Source organism: Podarcis erhardii (genome assembly GCF_964252035.2).
Source record: "Podarcis erhardii genome assembly, chromosome: 3".
Taxonomy (NCBI): Eukaryota; Metazoa; Chordata; class Lepidosauria; order Squamata; family Lacertidae; genus Podarcis; species Podarcis erhardii.
The window spans coordinates 13,070,448-13,085,340 of record NC_138507.1 but is presented as its reverse complement, the minus strand read 5'-3'; the positions used below and the strand labels follow the sequence as shown (position 1 = coordinate 13,085,340).

Below are 14,893 nucleotides of genomic sequence, written 5' to 3'. Positions count from 1 at the left end.
ACATATTCATACTTCTCGTTTTGCATCAACCTAAGTTTCTAAGTTTGCTTATGGGAGCATGTCCCATTGAAAACAGAAAGTCTTTTGAGTGAGCACGTTTAGGATTGCACAGCTGTAGCAACTCCCTCTTGTGTCTCAACAGAAGAAGTCTTTTCAGCTGCTTTGTGGAAGCTTCAAAAAGGAGGGCTTCCCATCTTGTTTAGGCACATGGCAGGATATTCAAGCTCGCTGAATACATTTCCCTGGGATATCTAAATCTCCTGCCAATGTTTTGACATCTTTTGTAACCTAAGACTGTTCCGTGTCATGGCAGCCAGTATCTAGCAAGAGCATGCGAGCTGGACACACAGAGGAAGGGAAAGATCTGCCAAGTCATTTCTGAATGCTGGAGTGGCCGTCATGTACCAAGGGGCCCAAATACAAGCCAGCTGACATTTGGAAAGTCAGTGCTAAATCTGACAGCGGATTGGTCGGATGGCACAACAGTGGAGAACAAGCCAACACTTCATATCAGGACTGGGGAGGTTTTATTGCTTACCCTGGCAGACGGAAGACAACAGGCTTCCAGTGCAGTCTCAACGCGCTTTCTGTCTGAGGAGAACAAGCGATATATGCTGCAAAGTAGAAAAGAAACAAAAGGAGTAAAGATCTGCACTGCCTGCCCACCCCCAGTCCTAAGTATTGCCCTATAAAGCTCTAACATCAGCTGAAATGCCTAATAAAGGACATATTTAATAACTGTAAGTTTGCATCTTGAAAGAGATGTCTTTCAGGTAAATTTAAGGCATGGGACTGAAATTCTGATTGAAACATTTCACCCATTTTTAGTTTTGTTTATCTATGTTACCTTTGAAAAGATGTCTGAGACCAAACTCCGATTTTTGGAAAAGCTGATTTCAGAATAATGACTCCAACACAATCAGGGACATTTGAGAGTTTTCTCACTAATGCTCCAAAACTACCCCTCTTTTTTGTTGTTGTTGTAAAAACAGATAAAAACAAAGGGACTTTCAGATACATAACACCCAAAAGAATTAGAGACTATCATTACTGCAGCACAGACTTGATCCATTTCATTTTAATGGGCCTGTTGGATAATATTAATAAGAACAATCTTTTAAACTTTGTGTGTGGAGTGTTTTTGTTTGTTATTGTGGGTTTTTTGTGTTTTTATATTGTAAACTGTTCTGTGATCTTCAGATGAAAAGTGGAATAGAAATGTTTAATGATGATGATGATGGTCTGGTTTCAAGAAGGTTGAAGAGCTGCCTTCTCCCATGTGAAACAACCTACTGTATTTTTCACTCTATAAGACGCACCTTTCCCCTCCTAAAAAGTAAGGGGAAATGTGTGTGCATCTTATGTGTGCGTCTTCTAGCTTCTGGCTTAGCCGTGCAAAGCCTCTTCAGGGCAGGGGGAGCCTTCATCCTGTTGCGTCTTATAGAGCGAAAAATACGGTAATTGCTGAGGCTTCCCTCAATACAATCTGCTCAGCAGCATGTAGATTTCTGATTGAATATCATGGCAAATTCCACAATCCTCTTCTCTGTCAAGCAATTTAGGACCAATTTAAACACAGCCCCAAATTGGCCATCAAGGATATGTTTGACAGGGAGCCTCAGACAACTTCAGCTCTCTGGTATGAATCTGTAGCACCAAGCACCTTTATGTCAGATTCAGACCTTACAATTTTAGATGTGCACACATCTTAAAAAACCCCTAGCTTTGTACATGTAACACACAATAAATGTTCATCACCCTGGGCCCCTCTGCGAGGAAGGATGGGGTGGAAATGTATTGATGACAATGACAATAATGATGGAAGAGGCACTTGGAGCATGTTCACCCAGGAACTTCCTGCACGTTCAGATCAGCACTTATGTCCTTCCAGATAAATGGTGTTGAGCTAGAGAACACATCTCATGCCACATCTCCAGTAATGTTTGCAGAGCATGCTGTGTCGTTGCAAACTTTATCAGACACTCAGATGCAAACCTAGGGAATTATTAGGCTGGCAGTGATCAAACAAAATTCATATACGGTGGTACCTTGGTTTACAACGATAACACTGGGCAACAATTTTTTACTTTTTGAATGTTGTCTAGATTTCTACAACTGATTTAGGGTATTTTTGCACTGCTGAATCAGGAAATGGCATCCGTTTCTCTCCATCAGGTCAGGTTTACTGTAAACTGAATGGTGAGCATTGATAAAGGTAAGTACACGTAAATCGCATGTTGCCTCACCATTTTTCAAACTTCAGGGCTTGAACTTCCATTTCTTGGAACTCCTGGAATGCTCAGCGGCAGGGAGGTCTCTCTTCAGAGTCCAACAGTAGTCAGCCATCATGACTGTGTCCCAGCGACCCTGATACCTGTTCTCCATCTCTTTCATGTCCTGATGGAATCTCTCCCCCTGCTCGTCACTCATTGAACCCAGGTTCTCAGGAAACCGGTCCATATGTGAAAATAGGTAGTGAATCTTGATGCTCATGTTGCAGCCCAGGTTTCTGAAAGCAGTCAGCATGTTGTTGACAAGTTCTGCGTAGTTTCTGGCCTTATTGTTGCCAAGAAAGTTTTCCACTACCAAAACAAATGCCTTCCACGCTTCCAGTTCCACTTCGTTCATTGAGTTTCCGAACTCTGGATCTCTGATGAGCTGACGGATCTGAGGACCATCAAAGATGCCAGCTTTCAACTTCTCCATGGTTAATCCTGTAAAAGCCTGGCACAAGTAAGTGAAGCAGTCACCAACCTTGTCCAGAGCCTTGGTGAACTGCTTGATTAAGCCGAGCTTGATGTGCAGAGGTGGGAAGAGTATTCTGTCTCTGTCCACCAGAGGATCATTGATGATGTTCCTTTCTTTGCAAGGCACCAATTCCTCCTGCACAGGCCAGTCCTTCTTCGTGTAATGCTGAGCACCAATTTATGGAAGATTTCGAGGTCTGATGACTTCAAACTGATCCCTTTTCGACATAATCACCCAGAACTATCGGACCTGAATACTTCTTGTCATTAAAATAATAATTTCCAATCAAAACAATTATTCGACATGCATTTTACCCCCACCAACTTCTTCTAAAATGCTCCACACAAGCGTACATGTGAACGAAGACGTAAAAAAGACATGTGGCCATAGCTCAAAAACTTGACCTGATTGAGCAAAACCAATATGATTTTTTGATTCAGCGCATCAGATTCATCCTAAATCAGCTGAAAAAGCGCAGACAACAAATTTGTTGTTGAGCAGTGTAATCTGTTCCGGAGGTCCATTTGTAAACCCAAACAGGTTGTAACCCAAGGCGCGCTTTCGCTAATGGGGCCTCCAATTTTTTTTTGTTCATAATCCAAAATAAATGAGTTGTAATCCCCCCCCCCCAAAAAAAGAGGTTGCAAACCGGGACACACACTTCCAGGTTTGATGTGTTTGTAATCCAAAATGTATGCAAACCAAGACATATGCAAACCAAGGTACCACTGTATAGGATGCAAAAGTAACCCTGAACACCTTTCCATTCCTAGCCTTAACAGATAGTTAACCCCTGAATCAGAAACTTTGCTTTCCTGGAGGTGATCAAACTGTGCTTGGGCTTTACCCCTTCAGACTACAGGTGGCTGACATGACTGAACGTGTCTCCATGCAAACATTTTCCTGACAGGCAGAAGCTTAGCCTTCTTCCTAATATGCTAGATTGTTTGTTTTCTTTATTTCAGGAAAGGGGTATTTATTTTGTGTGGAGAAACATCCACCTGCAGTGGTATAGCCTGCACACACTTTAACCACGGCAACAAGAAGATCTGTATCAGAGTGATGGCACTGTAGAATGAATTATCTTAGGCTTGCTTCTGTTTTTAAATGCCACACAGGGTAATAAGATCAAGCCAGTCTATCAAATATAATGGCATGAAAAGCTTCTACCAAAGGAGGCACCCTGTAAGAGAGCACAACTTACTTCTTCAAAGGGATCCGCCCCTCCGTAGTGACTTGCAATTTAAGTTTGGTATATCTAGAAAGAAAGAAAAAGTGCTTATATATATATAAATCATTACAACCACAGAAGTAGAACTCTGCTTTGTTTTCCACAGCGCTGACCACAAAATGACCCTGAACTTTGTTCTTTTGTAGAAGACAATTATAATCTCCCAAGCCTTTCTATTTCCAAGAAAAGCTTAATGTCTTGAAACCTCAAGCAAGTTTATCTTTATTTACAACGACATCTCTAAGTACAGATTTTGAGAGTGATCTAAAGTCCCTTGAGGAAGCTAAATCAAAGATGGACCTTTGCCAAGAAGAACTTGTTTTATAGTATTTTTTCAAATTATACACAGAGCACATTTAAGACCAATGGCTCAGAATGGGGCATGAGGATGAACGCTTTGCAGGTCTTCTAGCTTTCTGTGGCAAAATTTTGCTGGAGTGAGTCACCAGCTGGTGGCTCATTTTCTCAGTCACATCGGAGCTACTTATCTGTGATCAGCTCCCATGCAGTTGGAAGAATGCAGTTGGCAGGGGCCAACCATTGTGGTGTGTGTGTGTGTGCGCGTGCGAGCGCGCGCGCGCGCACGCACGCATGCATACAGATTCTTGGGAAAGATCCATGCCATTAGCTCCCACTCTCATAGTTTGGTCATCAGTGGTGATGTTGTTGTTGTTTAGTCATTTAGTCATGTCCAGCTCTTCATGACCCTATGGACCAGAGCATGCCAGGCACTCCTGTCTTCCACTGCCTCCCGCAGTTTGGTCAAACTCATGCTGGTAGCTTCGAGAACACTATCCAACCATCTCGTCCTCTGTCATCCCCTTCTCCTTGTGCCCTTCATCTTTCCCAGCATCAGGGTCTTTTCCAGGGAGTCTTCTCTTCTCATGAGGTGGCCTAAGTATTGGAGCCTCAGCTTCAGGATCTGTCCTCCCAGTGAGCACTCAGGGCTGATTTCCCTAAGAATAGATAGGTTTGATCTTCTTGCAGTCCATGGGACTCTCAAGAGTCTCCTCCAACACCATAACTCAAAAGCATCAATTCTTCGGCGATCAGCCTTCTTTATGGTCCAGCTCTCACTTCGATACATCACTACTGGGAAAACTATACGGACCTTTGTTGGCAAGGTGATGTCTCTGCTTTTTAAGATGGTAAGTAGTTCATCAGTGGTAAGTAGTTCCAATATGCATCTCATATAACACCAATGTGGACAGTATAGATTAGGCAGGGAATGACAGAGAGCTGTATGCATGTATTAAGTGCACACATGCTTTCTGGAATGCAAGACGTTGCCAACACTTCATTATCACAAGGGTCTCATGTGACCAGCTGCTGTGGCTATATGCCTTTTGCACATGAGATATCCCCATTAATGGCTTATCATCTAAGCCTTTTGATTGTGTGTATCTGACCTCCAGAGCAAGATTATATATGTGGTGTTAATGTCACCTCCAATTCCTATGACAGAAGCAGGGCCAGTCCAAGAGATTTTGGCACCTGAGGCAAACCACAAAATGCCCCAAACCGTGGAAGAAGGTGTGAGCGAAAGAGCCACATCTGGAACAAGGGGGAAATAAAGAACTACAATCAGAGAACAAGGGGGACGGATCAAATCAACCTAACATGACGGTTGAAGTGGCAATCAAAGGAAGGAAAGGGGGCCACTCTGAATCATACCAGGTGGGGGCAGACCCCAGGAGACCCCAGAGGGAAGCCCCCACCATTTCCTCCCTAGGGATGGGAGGAGACCAGCAGTGCATCCTATTCAGATGTCAAAGCGATAAACAACTACCTGACATTCAGAAGACATCTTAAGGCAGCCCTGTTCAGGGAAGTTTTTAAGGTGTGATATTTTAGTGTACTTTTGGTTTCTATGGAAGCTGCCCAGAGTGGCTGGGGAGGCAAGGCCAGATGGGCGGGGTACAAATAATAAATTATTATTATTATTATTCGCCGAGAGGCTGCTATAGAGGCAGCATTGGGTGGGTGGGGGCCTGCTGGGGAGGTAGTGGCAGCAGCAGCAGCAGCAGCAGGTGATGCATTACTTGGGAGGCTGGATCTGCTGCCTCTGTAGATACTGCTGCCCGAGGCCATCGCCACAACTTGCCTCATGGGTGGGCCGGCTCTGGACAAAAGAGGTCAACATCTTCAGGAAGAATTAGTGGTTCAATGATAGAACTTTGCATGCTTAAGGTCCTAGGATCAATCCTGCGCTTCTCCAGGGAGGTCTGGGAGAAACCCCTGCCTGAAATCCTGGACAGCTACTGCAATCCTGAACTGCATGGACCAGGGGCCTGACTTGGGACACTTGTTCTATTCCTAACACTTTCCATCATGCACTAAGGCAAGTTGCCGTGGTTTGGAGGAACGTTGGGGATAAGAAGGGGCCAATATATATATTTTTTGCACTTGACTACCTCTCAATCCAGGCTGGTTTAGGAGTGGGGAAAAGAGGGGGCAATCAGCCAGTGGTGTAAACAGGATTAGAAGCTGTGCATCCTTACTGGATGTGAAGTCCCTAACCTCGAGCTCCAGGAAGAAGAAAACTCCCTTACATATCATATGCAGACTGGAGAGAGTGGGTCAGCGACCAAATAAAACTTGTCCTTTTTTTGGGCAGTGAATGCTGCGACTAATCCAAGTCAAACCATCAAGCAGCTTGACAGACACTTAGCAACAGGGACACTTAGATTTTCCTAGTGAACGTATAGGCTCGATTGCCACCTCTTCGCTCTTTGTTTTGCTAGGATAGTCTGCAACCGCTCTTATAGTCCAGTAGATTTTTCACAAAGCATTATCTGCACTATGAGAAGTAAGCATTTGGAACCTGGTGGTGGATTTGGCACAAAAAGTGGGCAGAGACAGGGTTAAAACACACACACACACACTTTTCTCTGTTGACTTCCTTTCAGCTTCTGCCCACCTCACAGTTAAGGCATCAATATAATATAATTGTGTATAACATGTAGTTTAACTGCTAGTTTTAATATAATTCAGCCCTTCTCTGAGCACAACAAATCAGCATTATGGCTTTGGATAAACTTGGATTTATTTAGGCATTTCCTTTTAAGGTGGAGGGGGGAAAGCACTAGTATTTTTGTCCCAGGATATTCTCATCAACACCCTTTGTACTTTTGTTCCAAAGCACTCTGAATCAACACATTGCACCTACAAACGTCAGATAAATAGATTTACAGTTTTCCTCCACTGAGCAAAAGCACATGGGCCATTAAGAAGGGGAAGTGGAAATCTTGTATCGCTTTATTGTTTAACTAATAATAGATAGCACAGTGAAAATGCCAAAGGAGATCAGTCTGCATCTCTTTTATAGCACCAGATGGCAGTGCCAAGGTCTTAGGATGTGCCCTTTGCATGCAGCACGAAGACTGCAATGACCGTCTACCACATTGCCTGTACACATAAAAATTTATCTGCATAGAGATCTGGTCCCTGTCATTCATGCTGTGGTGACAGCCAGATTTGAATTCTATAGCACAGGCCACTTCCATCAATGCTGACCATTATAAGAACCTTGTAACATTAAGAACTGGGTTCTCAGGTGAGAACTACCTGTACACCTTTGTCACTAGCCCTGACTTACCTCTCAGAAATGTATGCTACATATATGTTTCCTGACAACACCTAAGTATGAAAGAGCAGTTTTGCTGGCACATTTTATCATTTTACCAACCAAGATTTTATAAGGTAGATCTGTGAAAAGATAGGTTCTGCTCTTGCTGGAAACACTCTCTCATGTGTTCTTCTATTGTAGATTTTTATCAAGGACTTAGAAAACACACAAGTTATCCTCTTACGAGGCAGCTTGCTTGTTGATCCTTAGAGACCCTTTTGAGTATCTTCCTTGAGAGGTCTAATAAATCTGTTTCCATACATGAATATATCTTCATGTTGTAGTATCTCTCAGCCCTGCTGTGACGGTTTGTTCCTAACTTGTGACATTTAATATTATTAATTGGTTCTATTGAGGTGGCAATTTTGTATTACTTCATATTTTAAACTTAGTTTAACAGTCAGTCAACTGTACTAAAGGCTTGATTGTTTTCCTCTTCAGCTCCATTTCTTTTTTTTCTTTTCGTGTTACTCCAAACTATATTCCTGAAGGTCTTCCCCTTTTTGGCCAAAAGAAGCAGAATCAAAGAACAAGGTGCCTGTGATCACATTTTGAGCCTAGGAATATAAGAATTGAACTCAATTCACAACGTTTTAGCACAAAAGTCCCCTCCTGGGTAGCTTTCTTCATTTCCACAGTGTAGGTGGGAAAAGTCCATTTGCTGTTGCAACAGATAATTGGATGTCAGAAAACTGCTGCTGATCTACTGCAAATCTCCCAGAGATCTCCCAGCAGATCCTGATCTACCTTGTGCTCACCTATGGTTAAGAGAAACCAGCCAGGATTGTTAACTAGAGTTTGAAGCTAGCTTGTTTTCCGAACCCATCATTAAAGACTAACCACCATTTATCCAGATTCGGGCAACAAGTAACTGTGGTTAGCTGAAAATAGAAATAAATGGTTGAAATTCCTTCCTCACAGCTGTGCTGGAGGAGAGGGAGATGAAAGCATCAACCTGAGGCTTGTTGCTCTTTGTGCATGCAACCATTCTGTTGAAAATAAAAGCCAAAGAGCATTTTGTGCTGACTCTTGAATTGAAGAACACCTAAAATGGAGCCAAGAGGCTTTCTTCTCACCCCACAAAGCCCTTGCTAATTTATTCACCGATACACCCTGAAAAGAAAGTAATTTGCTTTCATGAAATTACGTTAGCACCTGGCATGAAACAGAAAGCACAGTTTAGTCATGGATGGAAAATATATAACCTGTTTAAATGCAAATACGGTAACTTTGGCTTGCAGATCTCCACAAAATGGTTGCTGCGTTACTCTGATGCAATCCTCAACAAAGCATGTCCAAACACAGTTGAGCACCACAAACTTGGTGGAGTCATTGACAGGAAACAGGTGCCAATTTAAAGCAAAATAAAGCCACGACAGTCTCTTTTTTCTTAGCGCTATCTAGAAAGGGTTCAAATAAAAATTTCTCATCTTGCTTTCAGCTTCAGGGGCCTACCTCTAGCTGAGACAGCAGAGCTATGTTCGGTTGCTCCACTCCAGACTGCAAAATGGGACTCATTGGATGCCCCCTCATGCTAAAATGTTAAAAAAAAAGCTTTGCATATTAAAAAACAACAACCTTGAGTGTCGGGGGGAAAGATAGACCAGCACCTTTCTCCCTAATGTGTTAGCTTTTTAGATGACAGGGATGATCACGATGAGGATGGTTTTCACACAGAAGAACGTTCCATCATGCAAGCTCCACCAGCTATCTGAAGTGGTACAAGGATAACATGTTTATCACCTGGGAGAGAACTGGGCCAGTGGGAAAGAGGAAAAGGAATGTTTATAGAAGCAGCTGCCTGCGATTACAGAAAACAATTGGTAGCAATCATTCTCACAAAGAAAAAGGAAGCTGACACACAACGAAAAGAGTAGAAATATCCTCCACAGCTCAGTGCTTTGTCACTTACGCTTTTTCCAGAAAAGCTTCCCTTGACATGTTCTGTGCCAGCAGGTTTGACGCCAGACTGAAGATTTCCTCCGACCATTCCTAAACAGACAGAAAGGAATTGCCACTTATGTTCAATTTATTTTTATTTTTTAATTTGCAAATTGAATTTCTAAATGCCACCCCCCCCCCCTTCATCGAAAGATCACGAGGCTGTTTACAATAGCAAGCACAGGACAGAGGAGTTCCAAGAAAACTGACAATAGGGCATATACACCAGATAGCCAACCCCTTTTCAAGGTGAAAAATTTTAGGATGCTGTCCGTGGGGAGGCTCACCTGGTGCCTTCGTTACATCCCTTTAGCCCCCGAGCAAAACCATTCCTCTTCTCCCAGATCCTTGGCTATTTAAACAATCTACGGCCTTTTGAACTGTGCATGCAGGGGTAATGTTTTTGTTTGTTACTATGGCATGTGCCCTTGTGTTTTTATATTGAAAACTGCCCTGTGATCCTCGGATGAAGGGTGGTATAGAATGTTAGTCAATTAATCAATAATAAAAATCACTCAGGCCAGTAGAAAGGTGTTCAGAACGGGAATCAACAGACACAGATTTGCTTATAGATTATGTGAATGGGCAGGTAACGTTGGTTGACGCTGCTGTGGCTCAGAAAAGCAAAGTTTCAGCAACAATCATAATTAGTATTTATACAGTATTTTTGTATGTCCAGAAAGCTTCACATACATTATCATAGAACCTTTGGAACAACGCTGTAAGGAAGGTTCAGTATTATCCCATTATTGAAGATGGAAGCAGTAGAAGGAGGCTAGCCTAAGACTACCTTGTGAGACCATGGCAGAGACAACATCTTAATTGAGGACTTCCTAATACATAACTCTTGGTCACAACAGTGTGCTAGATCTCTTTCAACATGACTATTTTCTGCTGAACAACTAAGCTGAAACTGCCCTCAAACATGTTCTGGAATGAACCAAATGATGACTTCTTTACACTGGTACCTCGGGTTAAGAACTTAATTTGTTTTGGAGGTCCGTTCTTAACCTGAAACTGTACTTAACCTGAAGCACCACTTTAGCTAATGGGGCCTCCCGCTGCCGCCATGCCACTGCTGCACAATTTCTGTTCTCATCCTGAAGCAAAGCTCTTAACCTGAGGTACTATTTCTGGGTTAGCGGAGTCTGTAACCTGAAGCGTCTGTAACCTGAAGCATATGTAACCCGAGGTACCACTGTATACATAAAATACAGTACACTTATTTCCATTGGAACTTTTTTTCTGCAGAATGAACCAGATGTATTTCAGTATGGATTTTAAACATACCTAAAGCAAGCATACACCTGTCCTAAACTGAATGTGGAGACAGTGAGCTCCCTTTCGTACTGCTACTCCCTTTGCCTGATAGAAATATATTTCAAGAACTGATTTTATGGCACAAACATTAATTATGTTTGACCCCCGCCCAAGCTGCATGCACAAGAAAGCAACATGATCAGGGCTTAGCAGTAACTCGGTGATTTGAATCCCTTAGGAGTGTGGGGAAAACAACACTAACTAATCGGGGATTTTTCAAAACCTGGAATTAACAGAACGGACAGGGTTTTGCCTTGGAGAATCAAGAGTTCACTACACTTGGCGACTGTGGTAAAAAAAGTCACATGTAAAAAATCCCTTTGAAGGAGAGGCGATCATATGATCAAATTAAAGGTTCCCACGCTCTGGGAGACGCAGTTGAACTGAACTGATCACCTTTCCACATGTAACATATTCTGCTTCTGCCTTTTACCCCTATTCCCACATCTCTGCTGACAGTTTGGAAGATCTCTCTGTCATCCAACCTTGAAGTCTTGCAGTTATCCTTCATGCCTCTTCACTTCCTCCTGCATACCGTCTCACAAATATCATCTTGCCAGCTTGTCATTCCCTTCCTTTCCTGCCTCAAAACCCGCATCAAAGCCTAATTTATAGCAAAGCTCAAAAGGCAACCCAAGTAAATTCCTTTTCAATCTCCTTGTCATGGATGCTCCTTTCTCCAGTCAACCGTGCATTTTGAAACTCCAGTATTGGGGGGGGGGGGGGAAATCCATTGCCAACCTGACCAATATTTCACATTTCAGGCCAAATACTGCTTAACTACTCTTCTTTCATTGCCCTCTTCTTCTTTTTAATCATCCCTTTAAGGACACGTTGGATGACTCAAATATCATTGCAGGATCTTTGTGACAGTTTAAGAAGGTGCTGCAGATGCTCTATTTTGTAGTTCTCATTTTCAGGCAGCTGCTCTACACTCTCCTCCTTTAACCTTAGTTATTTTCATTTACATACACCTGCACATTCAGTGTTAACAATGGAGAGCTGTCAGAATTTCCCGGCCATTCTGCACATTATTTATCAACACAGAATTGAATTTCTGGTTTGGAAAAGCATGCACCTTGTAATAAGGCTGTTTGCCCTTATGCTTACCCACTCCTTCAGAGGGTAACACTCCCTCTGAAGGAGCAGGCATTCACCTTGGGGGTACTTCTGAATCCTTTGCTGTTGCTTGAGGTTCGAGTGGCTTCAGTAGCATGGAATGCCTTCCATCAGCTTTAGCTGATGGCCCTATCTGGACAGGGGTAGCCTAACTTCTGTCACCTATGCTCTGGTAACCTCTAGGTCAGATTACTGAAGTACATTATACATACAGCTGCTTTTGAAGACAGTCTGGAAACTTCAACTGGTGCAGAATTCAGCAGCCAGGTTGTTCACCAGGCAAAATGGTTTGAGCATATAATGCTAATCCTGGTCCAACTGCACTGGCTGCCAATTAGTTTCCAGGCCCAATTCAAAGTGCTACTTTTGCCCTATAAAGCCTTACATGTCTCAGGACTAGGGCTGGAGATATCTGGTTTTCCACATTGCTGTATATCACCAGCTAAACATCATGACAAAGGAGATGGTGTTAGACTTTAGGAGGAAGAGAGGAGAACTAGCCCCGCTGTACATCTGGGAGGGCTGTGTGGAGAAAGTTTCTTCCTTTAAATTCCTAGGAGTTGATCTTAGTGAAGACCTTACTTGGAAAATAAATACAACCCAGGTGGTTAAGAAAGCCCAGCAGAGACTCCATCTCCTCAGAGTCTTGCGGAAGAACAATGTCAATCAACATTTGATGATCTCCTTCTACCAGTCAACAATAGAAAGTGTCCTTTCATACTGCATCACAGTGTGGTACGCTGGTTTGACATCAACTGATAGGAAGTGCCTACAGAGGGTGGTGAATACAGCACAAGATATTATGGGCTGTCCCGTGAATCCACTGGATAAAATAGCGGAAGAACGTTGCCTCAGGAGAGTGAGGAAAATTCTCAAGGATGAGTCACACCCTAACTGGCACTTTCTTGATCTCCTGCCCTCAGGCAGAAGATATAGAAGCATGATTAGTCGCACCAACAGGGTAAAGAACTGCTTCTATCCGTCAGCTGTTAGGCTGCTGAATGAAAAGATAACAACAGGGCAACTGACTTTCGGGTTTGGTGGGTGTGCGCCAGTAAACGAGGGGCATTAAGACTAAGAGAGCTGGGGGGTGCATGTAATCTCACTGTATACAAGTTGTACAAGTCACAATAAAGTATTTCAATTTCAATACCAGGATGGTACTATCCTAGTTCCTGAAATAAGGATGGAACTATTCTAGAGGTGAACAGTAGGCCTGGGCGACACCCAGTTTTCAACATTGTGATGTATCACCAGGTATACATTGCGATATACTGATCTATCACAATGTCTGAAATAAGGGTGGAGATATGCATTGTCTGTTTTTCCTGCATCATGAGTTTTGCCAGTGTCTGCTCTTGTGATTCACTGCCCCCTGCATGAGGCAGGGGAGAGCTGATCTGGCAGAGTTAACAGGGGCTGCAGGAATCAAGAGAAGCATTGGCTGGCTTCACAGTTTTTCCACATTGCGTGGACAGGCGGAGTCCCCAGATCCCGAGTGGTCCCCCCGTCATGTGGAATAACGACTCTAGACAACGTGCTATGGGATTAAATTGGCCACAACTTTATTAAATTTCAAATGTGGGTAGACCTTGGCTCAGGCATTGGGCGTTCTCCCTCCCTAGTCCCCAGCCGGGGACCTAGGGAGCATCAGGGTTATCCAGTGTGTGTGTGGGGGATGGGCCGGCTCTGGAGAACATATGTTCAAGCAGAGATAGCCGCCCCCGTTACGCCGCTGCAGGGGAGAGCAATGACGACCTTTCGGCGTACGGCCAAAGCCTCCCTTCGAAAACCCCTTTAACGGGGAACCCTGGTATCGCCGCCGCAAAGAGGAAGATGGACTAAAGGATTCCGCCCAAGGCCTGATACCGCCAAAGTTGTGACGTTTTGCTACGGGAAAGGCGAAACCTGCCAATGCAGGGAAATTCCTTTCCGGCCCTTTAACAGCGACCTTATCGTAGCAGCGCCCGCATACCTGTGGAGACAGGTTAACCTGCAAAACCTATGAAAAAAAAAAAAAGTTAACCTGCAAAAGAAGACATTAACTGAGGGTGGGTAGGGTGGGAGAAGCTCTGGAGCCAAGTGAGGATTAACAATTAAGATCCACCCTCTATTGTGTGGGCAGGTAATCCCTCCCCTTACCTGGCCTGGTTTCCCTGGCAACACTTCCCCCAGGTGGGATTGGACAACTCGCTGGGGTAGGCGGGGACCTCCAGGTATCCCACCTGGGGGAAGGCAAAGCCTATGCTGATGGGGCCACTCCAGATCCAGGGCTGCACGCGTCCACGCAAAAGGCGCCCCCCGTTTTAAGTGGGGAGCGGTCATTGTGATTTTTACATAACACACACAAACACACACACACACACATCCTGATTCACGCCAGGTCAAAAATTATGAAACAGATAGTACAATATGGACTTCAAACTGGTTTTGGACGATAGATTGATAGATAGCCCAGCCCTACTCAGGACTGCAATACAGTGGTGCCTCGCAAGACGAAATTAATCCGTTCCGCGAGTCTCTTCGTCTAGCGGTTTTTTCGTCTTGCGAAGCAAGCCCATTGATGGCTTAGCGAATTAGCGCTATTAGTGGCTTATCAGCTTTTAGCGGCTTATCGGCTTATCGGATCAGCTGATAAACAGCTTAGCAGCTTAGAAAAGGGGGGGGGGAGGTAAAAAAACCGCAGGAACTCGCAAAACATTTTCGTCTTGCGAAGCAAGCCCATAGGGAAATTCATTTTGCGAAGCGCCTCCAAAACGGAAAACCCTTTCGTCTAGCGGGTTTTCTGTCTTGCGAGGCATTTGTCTTGCGGGGCACCACTGTACAAGGACCACCACTCCCCATATGAACCAATCCAGCCCCTGCGATCATTATTTGATGTGGCCCATTTGATGTGGGATGCAGGT

At 43.8% G+C, this 14,893-nt stretch overlaps 1 protein-coding gene across 3 annotated transcripts in view; it reads right to left on the bottom strand.

Moving 5' to 3' along the window:
* The window catches only part of PLCB1 (phospholipase C beta 1), a 455,429-nt gene that overhangs the window by 161,102 nt on the left and 279,434 nt on the right, over nucleotides 1-14,893 (bottom strand). For all 3 annotated transcript variants that reach the window (XM_081856862.1, XM_081856861.1, XM_081856863.1), the window contains 3 exons: nucleotides 9,520-9,599; nucleotides 3,953-4,006; nucleotides 539-614 (listed from right to left, as the gene is read on the bottom strand). In XM_081856862.1, the coding sequence (XP_081712988.1) occupies nucleotides 539-614; nucleotides 3,953-4,006; nucleotides 9,520-9,599 (210 nt within the window). The remainder of the gene's footprint in view (nucleotides 1-538; nucleotides 615-3,952; nucleotides 4,007-9,519; nucleotides 9,600-14,893) is intronic.